The following is a 16526-nucleotide window of genomic DNA, read 5'->3' as shown; positions in this document are numbered from 1 at the left end:
TGAAGTCCTAGGCTAGCATTCCTTCGGTGAGCTCATGCTACCTGGGTGGTGTGATGTGTGTGTGTGTGTTCTGGGGGAGGTGCAAAGTTAGACAGAAGAACTATGGGGACTGGTGGAAACTTTTGCTTGATTTTCCTGCCAGAGGGAGCAAAGAAGATGTTACTTAGTTCAGAACCCTTTGTCACTCATTGAAACTTCTATCCTATACTCTGGGAAAAGGACAGTGTAACAGCATCTACTTTTGTACTAGAGAAAATATCTCACTTGTTCAGAAAACATTGCTTGGAATTCTGCTCCTACCCTTAGTATTAACCTATTGTTAATAATTTTATTTTTCTTATAATGTGGAAATCCTTCCTAGAACAGTGACTAGAGGCGGATCACACATCCAAAAATGATATAGTTAGGTCTCTTATGTGACAGGCATTTGAGGGAGTTGACAACAATATCTAGCATATTTTTTACTCTATGGAATTTCAGGGTTTGCAAAAGCAAAGTTTCCTCAGCAAGGTAGAAAAAAAAATCGTGTAATGTTCATAAGGAGCTTTATTGGAATAAAAGGGGGTTTTAAGAAATTGGGTTCTTGCCACCTCAGGAGAGGAAACCTGGTTTTCTCGGGTCACTCTGAGCTGCCTATCAGGGAGTATCATAGCTAGAAATGAAGCCCAAGTCCAAAGCATCTTCAGTTGCTGCATCGGCCTTGACTCTGTGACAGTGTCTCCACTGCTATGCATGGGCTGGGGAGAAACACGTGTCTGGGTAGAAAGGAAGAAAAAGGAAACATCTGTTCTCACAATATGGGTTTGTTATCATAGCTCCTTTAAGTACTGGAGTGCTGGCTCCAAGAGCATATTTTCTCCCGCACGGAATCTCCTCAAGGCTTGGTCGATTTTCTGAGGGCTCAGGGACAGGTTGTAAATGAGATTGTAGTTGTGAATGAGGCGTCTGGCCCGTTCCTTTTCCAGGACTCCTGCGATTGGGTTGGGTGGGTGGTAGGTTTTGAAAAGAAGAAAGAAAAAACAAAAAAGAGAAAACAAATCTATTAGCTCAAATGACTTCTGTGTAAAAACAAAATGCTAATATTTTGACACTTTAGGCTTCCTAAAGCAATTTAAGCTTGTTCTTTGGGGCCATAACACTTTAAAAGCCAATTTTTAAAACAGGTGGAGTGCCTGCGAAAATCGATTTCTAATTTTTCTGGTTTATTTTTATCTTATGGAAGTAGCCAAACACGTTCCTAAACAGGCAGGTTTCAAACAGCCCATTTTTATGCTTTTCGGGAAATGTATTTGCTGTGACTCCCTCCAGCTTGCTGTGTGATTATAGGTAAAGCATCACGTTTCTCAAGGCTCAGAGTCTAAATGTGTATAGTTGAGATGGTAGTGCTTATCATCACAGGATGTGCTCTGGTACTTACGTGTTATATGTATCAATGCCAAGGTGCTTTCCATGTTAAGGGTAGGTGGATGTTGGTGGTTGCAAAGAGGAGTTTTAAAGGTAGAGCAGAGCATCAGCAAAGATCAAGAACTCACTTATGAGCTCCTAACTGTGAGCTCATATATGTCAGATACAGATATGCGCTTGGGAATATAGAAGATTTAGAGAAGTGACCTTTTAACCTCAGGAAGATCCAGTTGAGACAGTCAGATATGCAAAAAATTAACTAGAATGCAACAATAACAATAATCACACACACGCATGTGCGCGCACACACACACACACACACACACACACACACCATTTATCATGTTTCAGGAATGCCTCCAAACATTTTACCAGTAGCAATTCATTTAATGCTCACAACAGCCCATTTTACAGAAGAAGAAACTGAGGCATAGAGACGGTAAGTCACTTGCCCAGGGTTGCTTAAAACCATGCATTTAACCACTACACTACATTATAGAGTAAGGAAGAAGAGATTATTTTAAGTGAGGCTCAGATTTTTTCCTAAATATGTTCCTTGAATTTGGGGGATCTACACCACTGGTGTCAAGAAAAGCTTTTAAATATCTTGTATAGGGATTAAAGATGCATCTCATGCATGTTGTTCTTCTACTCTTCTATACTGGTGTGGGCTGTGGTAGCGATTGTGGATTCTTTCTCAAAGAGGCCAGAGATGGTCCCCGGGTCATGTTGGAAACATCACTACCAGCCCATTAGAGTTTGTGTCTACTGGATACCTGTTATCTCTGTTGAAGCTGCCAAGTAGTATTCATATATATTTTTTTAATGTTTATTATTTTTAAGAGAGAAAGAGAGCATGAGCAGGGGAGGGACAGAGACGGGTGGGGGGGGGACACAAAATCCAAAGCAGGCTTCAGGCTCTGAGCTGTCAGCACAGAGCCCGACATGGGGCTCGAACTCATGGACTGCGAGATCATGACCTGAGCCGAAGTCTGACTCTCAACCCACTGAGCCACCCAGGCGCCCCAAGTATTATTTATATTTAAATGAGCAAAGACCACTGAGCATGATGCTTTCCTCTGAACTGCTCCCTGATGGGTCTTCTTAGCAGTGGACTATAGACAGGTCCTAATATGATTTATTCTATTCGTTCTGTTTGGTTCTGTCCTGTCCTGTCCCATCCTCCCTCCGTTTGTTTATTGTCTATCTCTTCTATTAGAATGTTGATCTTGGCAGAAATAATTTTCTTTGGGTTGGCCAATTGCATCTTTGCAGTTCTCTGGATTGGGTGGCTGTTCTTGGTCTGGTCTAGGTTGGATCCCTCAAGACATTTCCTCATATTCTGCCTCTGGAATTATTAGTCATGGACTTTGGAATAAGTGTCTGGCCAGGGAAGGTATTTTAACTTTTTGAGCCTCAGTTTCCTCAACTTTAAAATAGGGATAATTAAATTGTATAAAAACCAGTAAAATAATGAAAGCTTAGAACAGTGCCCAGAACTATTAATCACTCATTAATGCAAGAATTATAAGATGATTATAATAGTTATATCATCAACATTATTTAAAATATATAAGAATGTATCTTAATAAAAAATTTTTAAAAATACACAATTTAGTTTATATTTCAATCACAAATTAAAAGTAATGTTAAGGGGTGCCTGGGTGGCTCAGTCGGTTAAGCGTCTGACTTCAGCTCAGGTCATGATCTCACAGTTCGTGAGTTCAAGCCCTGCGTTGGGCCCTGTGCTGACAGCTTGGAGCCTGGAGCCTGCTTTGGATTCTGAGTCTCCCTCTCTCTCTGCCCCTCCCCTGCTCACGCTCTGTCTCTCTCACTCTCAAAAATGAGTAAATGTTAAAAAAAAATTTTTTTTAAGTAATGTTAAAAAATACATCTAGAAATCACCACTGGTGTGCATGGGGACATTTTCTGCTATCTTCTGAGCTTTACCATTGGTAGAAGATTCCTAGTGTCAAACAAGAGTCCATTGACTGAAATTTGTATCTAATTTACTGTCATTAGGGGATGCCTAGGACAGCTGCATAAAATAACCCTTACAATCTATCTTAGGGTTGAAAACCTGTTCTTGTCCCACCAGAACCAAAATAAAAGAAATAATAAGACTTCCTTTAACATCTACTTTATTCTACAGTTTACAAAGACCTCTCAAATGTAATTTGATCCTTTCTCAAATCTGGGGAGGTATGTTTTATTATTTTATTTTATTTTTTTAATTTTTAAAAATCATTATTTATTTCTGAGAGAGAAATAGAGTGTGAGCAGGGGAGGAGCAGAGAGAGAGGGAGACACAGAATCCAAAGCAGGCTCCAGGTCCTGAGCTGTCAGCACAGAGCCCGACGCAGGGCTCAAACTCACGAACTGTGAGATCATGACCTGAGGTGAAGTCGGACGGTCAACCGACTGAGCCACCCAGGCACCCCGAGGTATGTTTTATTATTAACAGTCTTAGTTTATAGATAAAGAAACAGGCTCAGAGGATGGATATATATATATATATATATATATATATATATATATATACTGGCTTTCAGGGCACAGCAATTAGTAAAATCTGGAGTTGAATCTAAGTCTTCTGGTAAAAACAAACAAAGAAACAACCAACAAAGCAACAAGCAAAACCTCATGTTCTTTCTGGTGTGTCATGGGAGTTTAGTGTAGTGGGAAGTCCAATAGAACTGGGTTTGAATTATGGCTCAACTCCCCACTGGCTATTCTTTTACCACTTTGAGGTTGGCTTTTTCCTCCGTAAGTAAGGACATTAATGCCTTCAGCATGTGGTTGATGTGAGGAGTTAGTGATTCAGTGTGTGCAAAGTCCAGACTCATGCAAAGAATGTCCTTGAGGTCTCTCATTGCATTCTGCCTCCTTGAACGTGAAAACGATTTCTATCTAGCCTTCAGTTCATTGGGAAAATTCCAAATCTACCATTCACTCAAACATTTATCCCAACCACCCTTTTTCCTTTAGAAAACACGACCAGTTATTCACAGTCATTTCTTATTCTTCCTCTTCAAGGATATTTTCTTGACAACCCCTGTTAGAAAATAAGCACAAAGTAGGTTCCCAGAAACACTAATTTGATGATGGATGGTCTGTCTTCACCCTGAATGAAGAACACCCTGGCCTACATATTTCCTTGCACATAATAAAGAACACTGATTCATCAATAGGCAAAGTAGGTATCATCTGCTCAGTGTCTAGATTGAGGCTGTGGTGGTCAGCTAAATACTGTGGTTAATAAACCAATGAAATGACCTCAGTTAATCCTCTTTCCTCATTAAAGATAGTTTTAGATGTTCCCAGATCAGGCTGACACATTCCCTGGCTGACAAGGAACTAATGAATTTCATAGAAACAGAGAAAACAGGCATAAATAGTGAAGAGGCCATGAGAGAGACATTTCAAATCTGCTGGAGTCTGCCTCCAAAGTCAACAAAACTCTGTTTTTCCTCAGAAGAGTTCAGAAGTATGAGAAAGGTCCCAGCCATTGGGGAGTCTTTTAGCAACTGAGTTTATGATCCATCATCCATCACTGCAACTTAACATTTGTTTCTTTAGAAATGTCTTCTCTCTCCACCTGACGTTTTTTTGTTTGTTTATTTTTGTTTGTAACCCCATCACCGCTCTAGTTATGAATACCTAGGCTCATGATTATTTCAGTAATGGCTTTTTTAAAAAAAATGTATTTTTATTTATTTTAAGAGAGAGATAGAGAGCAAGCAGGGGAGGGGCAGAGAGAGAGGGAGACAGAATCCCAAGCAGGCTCCACACTGTCAACACAGAGCCCAAAACGGGACTTGAACTCACCGACCATGAGATCATGACCTGAGCTGAAGTCAAGAGCTTAACTAGCTGAGCCACCCAGGCACCCTTTCAGTAGCCTTTTAATCTCCTTTTCTCCAGTATCATCTGTAAATTATCCATCTTAGCTTTTCTTGTGCTCTGCTCTGGTTGAACCTTTGGTGGACACTGGGTAGAGGATTATCCTAGGACTTGGGATTCACAGTAGGATTTCAACTTCACTATCCAATCCAATAGAAATCTTCTAAGCTTTGTGGGAGATGGTTTCAACTCAGAGCATCCTCCCCAGTTATCTAAAGCTTCTCTCTCTGGGAGGCTCACTCAAGCTCTCTCTTCCATGGAACCCTCTCTGAATACTCAGCTCACATTAGATGATGAGCTTCTTTTCATCTCTTCTCTCTTTTCCTTGGACTCTAACTCTTGTGTCTTCAATTATGATGCTTTACTATATGTTGTCCTTGAAAATGTTTGTTTTTCAGCATTTAACTACTCTTAGTCTTGGTGTCAGACCTAAAAGCTCCTTGAGGTCAGAGACCATGTCTTTTTTTTTTTTTTAATGTTTATTTATTTTTGAGAGAGAGAGAGAGAGAGAGAGAGAGAGAGAGGCAGGCTGGAGGAAGAGCAGAGAAAGAGGGAGACACAGAATCAGAAGCAGGCTCCAGGTTCTGAGGTGTCGGCACAGAGCCTGATGCAGGGCTAGAACTCAAAAACTGTGAGATCGTAACCTAAGCCGAAGTTGGACACTTAACCTACTGAGCCACTGAGGTGCCCCCAGATACCATGTCTTATCCTTTCGGGTTTTCCTTCTGGTCCAGACTCTAACAAAGTGCTGGGCTGATAACACATGTTTAATAAATGATTTTCTAATTCAGCTAGATTAGTTTTTCATTAAATTTTTTTTTCTCCTCCTCTCTTTGGTAGAATTGTTTGAAGTCCTTGGGTATTATATGGTAATTATACTTTATGTGGTCTAGAGTTAAGTGATTTGGAAATTCAAAACAAAATGAAACAAGAACACACAGTGAATGAAAATACACGCATTGCTACTATTACACGATTACTTCTAGAGAGTACTAATGCATCTGCTATTTCTTTTGTTGAGATATAATTGACATATACCATGGCATAAGTTTAATTTTTTTTAACGTTTATTTATTTTTGAGACAGAGATAGAGCATGAACGGGGGAGGAGCAGAGAGAGAGGGAGGCACAGAATCTGAGCTCCAGGCTCTGAGGTGTCAGCACAGAGCCTGACACGGGGCTCAAACTCACAGACTGCGAGATCATGACTTGAGCCGAAGTCGTACGTTTAACCGACTGAGCCACCCAGGCGCCCCTACCATTGTATAAATTTAAAGTGTAAAATATGATGATGTGATACATGTATCTATTGGGAAATATTTACCACCTTAAGGTCAGTTAACATATCCTTTATCACATACAATTACCATTTTATTGTGGTTGTTACTGTGGTGGTAAGCATATTAAAGCTCTACTCTCACAGCAACTCTAAAGTATACAATACAGCATTGTTAGCTAGAGTCCTCATGCAGAACATCAAATCCTTGGAACTCATTCATCTTATAACTCAAAGTGTGTACCCTTTGATCAACATCTCCCATTTTGCCTGGCAACCGCCGTTCTGCTCTCTACTTCTCTGAGCTCCATATCTTTTTTTTTAAATTTTTTTTAACGTTTGTTCATTTTTGAGAGACAGAGAGAAACAGAGTATGAGCAGGGAAGGGGCAGAGAGAGAGGGAGACACAGGATCTGAAGCAGGCTCCAGGCTCCGAGGTGTCAGCACAGAGCCCGATGCAGGGCTCAAACTCACAAACTGTGAGATCATGACCTGAGCTGATGTCGGACACTCAACCGACTGAGCCACCCAGGTGCCCCCTGAGCTCCATATCTTTAGGCTCCACATATAATACGCTAACTCATCATGAACACAGAATGTAATTAAGTACAATGATTTCAGTCCAGGTGCTTTTCTATCTGCTCCCTCTTTTTCATTCTCCAGGCTTCTGACCTTGACCTGGCCTTCATTTTCACTAGGACATTGCAATAGCCTCCTTTCTCCTTTCCCTGCTTTCAGCTTCTCCTCAAATCTGCACGTAGCCATTGAGGGTCTTTCTGAGATACGACTTCATCATACCAGTTCTCTGCTTAGAAACTCTCAGTGCTATTCATTCCCTTTGATCTAAATCCAAATTCCTTGGTCTGGCGTCTAAGATCTTCTTGGAGCTAGAATCTTATATTTTCTACCTTTATCATGTAACATTCTTCTTAATAGCCCTTGTCTTTTTTCCAAACCAAACTTCTGACACTGAGCTTCACACATAACGCTTTGCTTGGGTAACTCGCACTTTTGCCAGAAAAGTCTATTTCATTCCTTTGTACGTAAACCGTGCTTTATCCTTAATGGTTAATTTCACACTAGCATAACCTTCCCGGATCACCTCACTAGGAAGGAATTCGCCTTTCTCTGAATGCCGACATAGCACACTGTAACGGTATTTATCACCTTCCATCTTGGATTTATTTATGTATTTATATTCATTTATTTGTTCCCTCAAAAAAAAAAAAAGTTGAATAAGGGTGCCTGGGTGGCTCAGTTGGTTAAGTGTCCGGCTTCAGCTCATGTCATGATCTTGCATTTTGCGGGGTTTGAGCCCTTCGTCGGGCTCTGTGCTGACAGCTCAAAGCCTGGACCCTGCTTCAGATTCTGTGTCTCCCTCTCTCTGCCCCTCCGCCACTCGTGCTCTGTCTCTCAAAAATAAATAAACATTAAAAAAAATTAAAAAGTTGAAAAGAATCATGCAAGGTACTAGAGCTAAAAAAGGAATATAGTCTACTGGTGATATTGTAGTAAGTCTCCAGATAAAAAAAAATACAATATATCAAACAGGATAATGGTTGTTAAAGAAGTCTAGGAGGCCAGATAAAGATTGGCCTAGATCTTTCTTGGGGAAATCCCGGGAGTCTCAGAGGAGTAAAGCCTGAGTTCTAACATAAAACATGTTTAGGTTAGGCATGAGCTAGCCAGGCGGACAAGATGAGGAGTTGGCAGTGGGTAAGGTAGGAAGAAGAGAGGTCGACAGCTCAGACTGTCTGGGCATAGGGTTAGAAAAAGCAGCCACAGGGGAAAGCATAGCGTGTTTGAGGAAGACAAGTTCTTCATTATGACAGGGTAGGATATGCTGAGAGAATAATGAGTTGAAGGAGAAGAGACTGGTCAGGTGGACAGAACCAGCTTTTGCCTTGCTGAGGAGTTTGGAGTTCAGCCTGCCAGTGGGCACGCTGAAGGTTTCAGTCAGGAGTTTACAAGATTGGATTATGGGTTGGACTCCAGTAGTTAATGGAGGAGGATCAAAGACACAAGAAACTGTAAGCAAACTGGTGGGTGATTCACGTCTGATTCTGATTCATCTTTGTATTTCCTGCTTGTGATCCCAGTGCCAGTGCACGTGGTTTCTATACAAACTGTACTTGGTAATAAGTGAGAGAGAAGGAGGTGTCCACTTCCAGACTAGAACACAAATAGAAAGGTGTATCCACTGTATGCGTCCCACTTCACCTGTATTAGTCAGGTCACACAGGTAGAGGGCATTTTCCAGCTTCCTGAACTTGTCAGTCCATGTCTCATATTCTTCAGGCTCGTTCTTCATCATTGGAGTCACGAGAGGCTGTGAGATTGGCCTGACCTTCAAAGCTTTCAGGGGATCTTTGGGGGATGAAATCTCAGCAGGAGGGTTTTCTGGTTGCAGCTCCTCTTCTGGAATTTTCTACCAAAACAACACAGGCATCTCACTGGCAATACATTCACCACAGAGAGCTCCTCCAGTCTCTTGGCCAAAGATGAGGCCACACAGCTAGCAAGATTTATTGCAAGGTCTGGCTTTGTAAAGCTAGAGGATGTGTTTCAAATCGTCAGTGCCATAGGACCATATCTGCCAATTCTTGCTGGATATAAACTACTATGTTGAGTGCATGTGTGTGTGTGTATGTTTTAAGAGAAGAGTGAAATCATGACTTTCATTCAGTTTACATTTCTGATTTACACAAAACAAAGGTTTTTGTAACTGAGACATTTCATGACATCCTACTCTATTTTATACTAGTGGGGTTACACGAGGGGATGGGCTTCAGGCAATGCTTATAATTTCTTGGTGGGAAAACTTCTGCATCATGAGTGTGAGATTCTTGATGAAAAGTGATTGAAACAACACTGATATGATCTTAGGCTCCTGGGCTCATTTTAACAAAGCATAAGTCACCTCTGCGATCTGTCTGTCCTATTCATTTAAGAAAGGAAGCAGCAGCCCAGGGAATAGAAGTGACTTACTAAGATCAGACAGTCAATGGTAGACACAAAACTAGGAGGAGGGTGCAGAGGTCATGTCCAGCTCATTGTGGTGTTCTAACTCTGCGCCCTGCACAAAATAGAGATGCCTTTAGAACAGGTAGACAAATGAGTCCCCGCCATGCCATGTAAGACATTCTGTCACTTATCGTGAAGACAGAGAGTGGGCATCTATTGTTTCATCTGATCAACCCCACTTTTCCAGGAATTGCCCATCTTGTCTATCTACATGGTTGTGGAGAGAATTACCATGTATCTACATGCATGGTGCAGGACGAGGCATCTAATAATGAAAAATGGGCCAATAAACACACTTTCCAGTGACTGGGGAACTATTTGTGAGAGCTAAAGACAGAGAGATAGAAAAACAGAGTCATTCTGTGTAGGAGGTAGGAATGCAGCAGATTTTCCACTCAGTGTATTGGAAATGCAAAAAAGATGGTCTGTTGAGAAAGACAGATAAATGGATAGTTAGACAGAAGGATAGATAGACAGAGGGTAAGGAAGTTGATGGCAGAGAGAAGAGAAAAAAATATAGGAAGACATGATGTCCAAGTCCCTGAATTGGGCACACTGTTACAGTTCTATCCTTAGGCAGCATAATATGCTTGTTTACCCTTCCAGTATATTTCGTTGTTAGGGTTGGTTCTATTAATTGCAATCCAAATAATCTCAACTAATTTGCCATAGAATCATTCCTCTACCTTTGGTATAATATCTGTGCTTCCCCCAATTTTCAAGTATCTGAATTTCTCCAGTTTTGTACCTTTGTCTCAAACTTCTCATATACAAGTTGTGAAAATCCCAAAGCTCTAAAAAATAAAAATTGCAGTAAGGAACCAAGTTTTGAGTTTGTTAACAAACATGGATTAAGCTGCTGCTGGGGAATATGAAGAATTGGTTTGTTTGAAATAATAGAATGCTATATGAAATTGAACCCCTATGGATGACCAGCAACCAGCAAATTTTAAGAGATTAATATAAAAGAATTCCTCTTTGATATATATATATTTTTTTTCTGACCGGTGCTCATTTCTCTTCAGAAAGCTCTGAGTGCCTGGTGGAGCCAGGGAGAGGAAGGGGGTGAGGGAGGAAAGGGGAGAGGGGACCGCAAGAATCCAGGCTGGCGCCTGGCAGGAGGAAGATGGCAGAGGGCTAAGCGGTAGCCACTGCCCGATAAAATCAGTGTTAAGAAACAGCTGAAAGTTTTCATGAAGTAAATAAACAGGACTCTACTTTTTAGAGCCTTGGACCACTTTAGAAATCTGATGAACGCTTTAGATAATCTACCCAGCTAAAGGCACACATGCATAGAGTTTGGTGGATGATTGTAGAGAATTCAAAGAGGTCATTGGATCTGAGAAACTGATTTAAAATAACTTTGTATTTCTTCAGATAGTTCAACAGTCTCTTTGACCACTAAAGGCAGGGAAAGGGGGGATTTGTATGGACCCGAATTAGGCTCAACCAAACAAGTAAGTAACACATCCTATACTGTTTTAGTCCCACGTTATCAGGATCAATTCCAAATTCCTTACTTGGCACATAAGGCCATCCAAGTTCTTGTCCTTGTTTATTTTCTTTCGGCCCTATGTATGCATCTTTTTCTCTCATCTTTTTCCAGCCACAAAAATCCAGAAAAAAAATAATGCCTTTATGTTTTATACATACTATTCTCTCTGTTGTAAAAGCCCTTCTTACCACTCATGCCTTGATTGGTTGGACTTCTACACATCCTTCAAGACCCAACACATATTTCACTTCTTGTGGGAAGCCTTCCCCAAAGCTCCAGGTGGATTGAGGGGTGATTCTTTGTAGCCCCTTTATCCATCCCAGCACTTATTCCAGGATATTGTGATTGTTACAGTGTCTCTCTCTTCTACCAGAGTTCTAGAGACCGGGTCTGTGAGGTAGTCATTTGTGGATCGTCAAGGTCTTGTTAGTGGCTTGGCACATACTTGGTTCTAAAGACATGTTTACTGAATGAGTAAGGGGATGAAGAAACGATTTTCTCTGGGAAAATAGGAAATTTGCTTTACCAAACTTCTGCTTCAATTTCACTCCCTAAAAATTGGGGCAGTGAATGCTGCTTATACAGGAATGTGAGAAGAATCAGTTATTGCAGAAATGCAGCAAAATCCTCAAACAAGAGGCAAAATAAAAGAGCAAAGTATATTTTTTATAATCTTATTCACAACAGACTTAACACTCAAGGAGAAAAGCATTTGCTGTTGTTTCTTGCGTGGCAAGAGGCTTGCCAAAATGGATACTATTTTCTAAAATATTTCAAAGTGTGAAGTGCATGAAGAGGCCTCCCGTCATTTTAAGATGAATTATGTTCTAATCCGGGCATTTAAAAAACAACAACAACAGAAAAACTCAGGCTGTTTTTCAATTCTGTCTGCATCTTCTTTTGGCTAAGTGCTGGGAATATTAAAGCGGATTTTAACTGCTTGCCAGATTTTTTTTTTTTTTAATCAAAGAGCCCATTACATTTTAAAATGTGATGTCTGGGGAAAAGGTCACCCTCAGTTTCTGGAAGCTGGACTTAAGATGTTAAAATAGGTCTCATAACCATCTTTTATTTTGATGGCAGTTGGTGGATTGGTCACAGGCTTTGGAAGGACACCTGTATCCATGCTACAAGTCCAGTTTCTTGGGGGCAGATGGCAGGCCCTTCACCTCGTGTTGAGAGAGATCTGTGTGCGTACCAGCTGGGACAGGAACCAACCCACACTCTCAGAGTTCTTCCTCCCTCCTCTGTTGGAAGAGAGTCTCAAAGTCAAAGATAGCCTGACATCAAGGTGTTGGGTGGAAATCAAAAACCCAGAAGGGAGGGCCCCACCCAGCATCAGAAAATAGAGGGCCAAGGATCGTTGAAGCCCTTCCCCAAGCTCTGGGTAGCCAGGTGCATACCATATGTTCTGTTCTGCCTTGAGATATCTTAGCAACTTCAGCCTGCATGGTAGTGGCAGAGGTTTCTTTTGCTTTCTTTCCTGGACAAGAAAGAAAAAAACCGAAGGGTTTAGTTTGGCCTCTTCATTTTAGTACATACACATACCTACAGAGGCAAAGAAAATGTTGAAGCTCTGTTATGGGGTTGGCACTGTGTTGGGTGCTAGGGATCTACTGGTAGATAAAAGAGATCTGGTAGCTGCCTTGATGGAGCTCACGAAAGGGAAGCAGACGCTCCAAGTTATTATTCGGTTACAAACTACCAGAAACACAACAAAGGAAAATGTGAAAATATTTGAACATATATTGAGGTAGCGGTGAGAGCGGTGGAGGATATGAGAAGGCTCCTTGGAGGAAGGTACACGTAAACTGGGGACCTGAGGGGTGAATAGGAGTTCCCAGGTAAAAGTGATGCTGGCGGTGATGCTGGGCAGATTGCTTCAGATAAGCAGAGACAACAGCCCATAGCGCCGCCTTGAATCAGGAGGGCTTTTGCAGCTTGGAGAGTGGCAAGGGCCCTCCTTCCATGGTTCTGCCTCTTTACAGAGAAGCAGGAACTTCTGCCCCTCTCTCCACGCAGGTGTGTGCCTCAAGGCTCTGGTAAAAGCTTTGCCTTCCTTGCTCCTTTCAGTGTTCAGAAGTGCTGTACAGGAAGAGGTTTGGACATCATTCCTAACCCAGGGGGTTCCACTGCCCAGACACTACTTGCTCAGGCTGCTGCCTTCACGAATAGAAGAAATTTCCTTAGGATGCAGGAAAAAGACATGAGGCTCTTCTGCTGAAATCCTCTTAGGCTTATTGTGTGTATCATCCATTCATCACTAGCCGCTTCCATCACACTGGGTCTCACTCATCTGTTTCACAAATCCATGCGACGACCACACAGTACAGATTTCTGGGGACTTCAGCTTCGATGTTTAGTGCGTTGTTCAAATATGCCATTAACAAATACCTGTTGTTCCTGAGTGGGGTCTCACTACTTTCAACAAAAATGGTTTAATCAATACATTGCGCAGAAAGGTGGAGAGTGGAGGCTCTGGCCTTGGGTTGGAGTCCCGGCTCCTGTCTCTATCAGCTGTGTGGCCCTGGGCAGGTTCCTCGTCACCACTGTGTCTCAGTCCCCACTTCTGTCAAAGCTGGATAGTGCTGCCCAGAGTTTAGTGTGAAGATTAAATGGACTAGAAACTGTAAAGTCTCTTAAAAACTGAGAACAGGGGCGCCTGGGTGGCGCAGTCAGTTAAGCGTCCGACTTCAGCCAGGTCACGATCTCGCGGTCTGTGAGTTCGAGCCCCGCGTCAGGCTCTGAGCTGATGGCTCGGAGCCTGGAGCCTGTTTCCGATTCTGTGTCTCCATCTCCCTCTGCCCCTCCCCCGTTCATGCTCTGTCTCTCTCTGTCCCAAAAATAAATAAAAAACGTTGAAAAAAAAAAAACAAAAAACTGAGAACAAACTGAGGGTTGATGGGGGGTGGGAGGGAGGGGAGGGTGGGCGATGGGCATCGAGGAGGGCACCTGTTGGGATGAGCACTGGCTGTTGTCTGGAAACCAATTTGACAATAAGTTTCATATTTAAAAATTAAAAAAAAAAGAAAAGAAAAGAAACTGTAAAGCAAACTCCTGGCACACAGCAAGTGCTCAATAAATGTTAACTAATAGAGGCACCTATGTAGGGATGCTCATGTAAATTAACTTACATTTCAGATGAAAAAGCCTTTTGTTACACCTTTAATATTGTACCTGTGAGCCATGACGCATCTTCTCCCTCAGTCTCTTGATGAAGGTAAGGTGACTTCATGATATCTGAAGCTTCATTACCCAGCATTAGAATAAGTACTCAGTTAGACTAAATGAAGGACCAGGTGCCCTGATTTGGAGCCTAGGAAATAAAGCCACTGAATATATAGTTCTATTCCTCTAATTCCTTTTCAGGTCCTACGGGAGGAGGGATTTCTTCTCTTCATTTCTTTATTCCCCTGTACCTAACCCAGATGCTAGAGTAAGACTTAATAGATGCTTAATGAGAATCATGATAGCCAGTTCAGGCAGCCCCTTTGAGGCAGATCCGATTTAATCAGCTGAAAATTTGTCATGGGAACCCATCCTCACCTAGTAGCGCTGGCCCCTGCTTATTTCGCCCAGTATGTGGAAGAAAAGCTTTCTGCCGGTGAGAAAAGGTTCCAATTACTCTGAATGATCAAGTTTGAGAGTTAAAAGGATTCTGGAAGCAGTGTGTAGCATAAGGGTGGCAAGATAAACTTTGGTGTCAGACCTGAGTGCTAAACCTGGTCCTTCCCTTAACCACCGCAAGCTTTCAGATCCTGACGTTGTCAGTTGTGGAAAGGACATGACACCAGCGGTCTGCAATAATATTGTGGCGATTCAAAAGAAAAAAGTTACTGAGAGAAAATACTTAACACGGGGAAGATGCTCCATGCAAGGTATTATTATTTGTTATTGTGTTATCGTTATTATATGATCTTAAATCTCATTTCCCCAGAAAACGAGACTTAGCATTAATTATGATGTGAGCACTGTTTATTTTCTGGGCACTGTTCATGTACATTATCCCTTTTAGTATAAGAGCTAGAACCTAGTCTTTGTTCCAGGCCAGTTTCTCTCTGGTGTCTGCACTTCTCTAAGTTACATTAGAGGAAAATACAGGCTAGTCTCCCTGGTCTCTCTCAAGTTTCCCTTTCTCCCTTCTAATACCTATGAGCATATAAAGAGGTAATGGTTTGCACATGTAAAAATGGTTTGAGAAACCCGAGGCAGAACTAATTTTTTTTTTTTTTCTAACACAGCAGGAAGGATAAATAATAACCATCTGTCTAGTCTGCCAGTTGATGATTTGTACTGGAGGAAATAAGCCAAGCTGGCTTCTAGAGATTTCCAGGTGTTGGAAGGGCCAGGTTTTACAGGGCTTCCAGTGGATTCTGATAGTCACACAGCCAGCCCTCCCTGCCCCCACCCCCCTCCACTAATGACTTGAAATCGTGGTCTTCAGTGTTGGCTGCTAATATGCTACCACCTGGGGAGCTTTAAAAATTACCAGTGTCTGGGCGGCACACCAGACCAATTAAATCAGAATCTCGAGGGGTGAGAACCCAGCTCAGAACTTCTAAAGAATTCTCTAGGTAATTCTAAAGTGAAGCCACAGGAGAAAACAACTGATGTAAATAAAGACTTCTGGCCTCATTGGACCTAGTGAATGAACTTTTGTGAGAAGGAAACTAATATATGTCAGATATCTCAATATATGCCAGACATTTCCTCACGTGTTTTCTTAATCTCAAGAATAACCCTGCAAGGTAGAAATTGTCTCCATCTTACCAAGGAGGAGACTGAGGCAACACGAGGTTCAGTTTCTTGCTTAAGACAATAGAAGTAGCATTAAGTCTAGGATTCTAATGCATTCACTCATTCAACAGCCATTGTTAAATGCTTACTGTGGTACAACAATGAACAGGACAGAATCTTCTCATGGAGTGCGCATTCCAGTGGTGAGGGCACGCAGATAGATATGTAAAATAATGTCAAGTAGTGATAAGTGCTAGAAACACAACTGCAGCCAATTATGGGGTTGGAAAGTCTTGGCAGTTTCTATTTTAGGGAGCAAATTCACCAAAGGCCTCTTGAAGGGACATTCAAATAGTCCTGAGAAACAAGGAACAAAGGTATGCAAATGTCTGCAGAAAGAGCATTTCAGGAGAAAGCTATGATAAAGACAAAAGGTCACAAGGGAGGGAGGAATATTTGGTGCATTCAGGCAATAGCTGAGAGGGGAGTCTTGTTGATGTGGGATGGAAAGGGAAGAGAAGCGGGTTAAGTATTAACAGAACTGAAGGGCCTCATGGGCCATACAGGTGACTGGAATTTGTTATTATTATTATTTTGGCTTCCATCATTCATTTCTTCTCTGGTGATTGTTCTCTTCATTATCCCTTTCTAGTGATAGCAACAATATTTTGGTTGGTGGGCACCACT

General features: G+C 41.8%; 1 protein-coding gene across 2 annotated transcripts in view; it reads right to left on the bottom strand.

Annotated features, from left to right (window-relative positions):
• Positions 1-528: 528 nt before the first annotated feature.
• The window catches only part of CUNH1orf87 (chromosome unknown C1orf87 homolog), a 78942-nt gene continuing 62944 nt past the window's right edge, over positions 529-16526 (bottom strand). The window contains exons 10-12 of one of the 2 annotated variants that reach the window (XM_019449095.2): positions 12506-12585; positions 8804-9011; positions 810-970 (exon numbers count right to left, since the gene is read on the bottom strand). In XM_019449095.2, the coding sequence (XP_019304640.2) occupies positions 810-970; positions 8804-9011; positions 12506-12585 (449 nt within the window). Of the gene's footprint in view, positions 971-8803; positions 9012-12505; positions 12586-16526 lie in introns of both variants that reach the window. The other variant, XM_019449094.2, reaches the window with a different exon arrangement.

The sequence above is a fragment of the Panthera pardus genome, unplaced genomic scaffold (assembly GCF_024362965.1).
Source record: "Panthera pardus isolate Hobbes unplaced genomic scaffold, ASM2436296v1 HiC_scaffold_11, whole genome shotgun sequence".
Classification (NCBI taxonomy): domain Eukaryota; kingdom Metazoa; phylum Chordata; class Mammalia; order Carnivora; family Felidae; genus Panthera; species Panthera pardus.
Note: the sequence above shows the minus strand (reverse complement) of the source record. Positions and strands in the feature narration are given on the sequence as shown.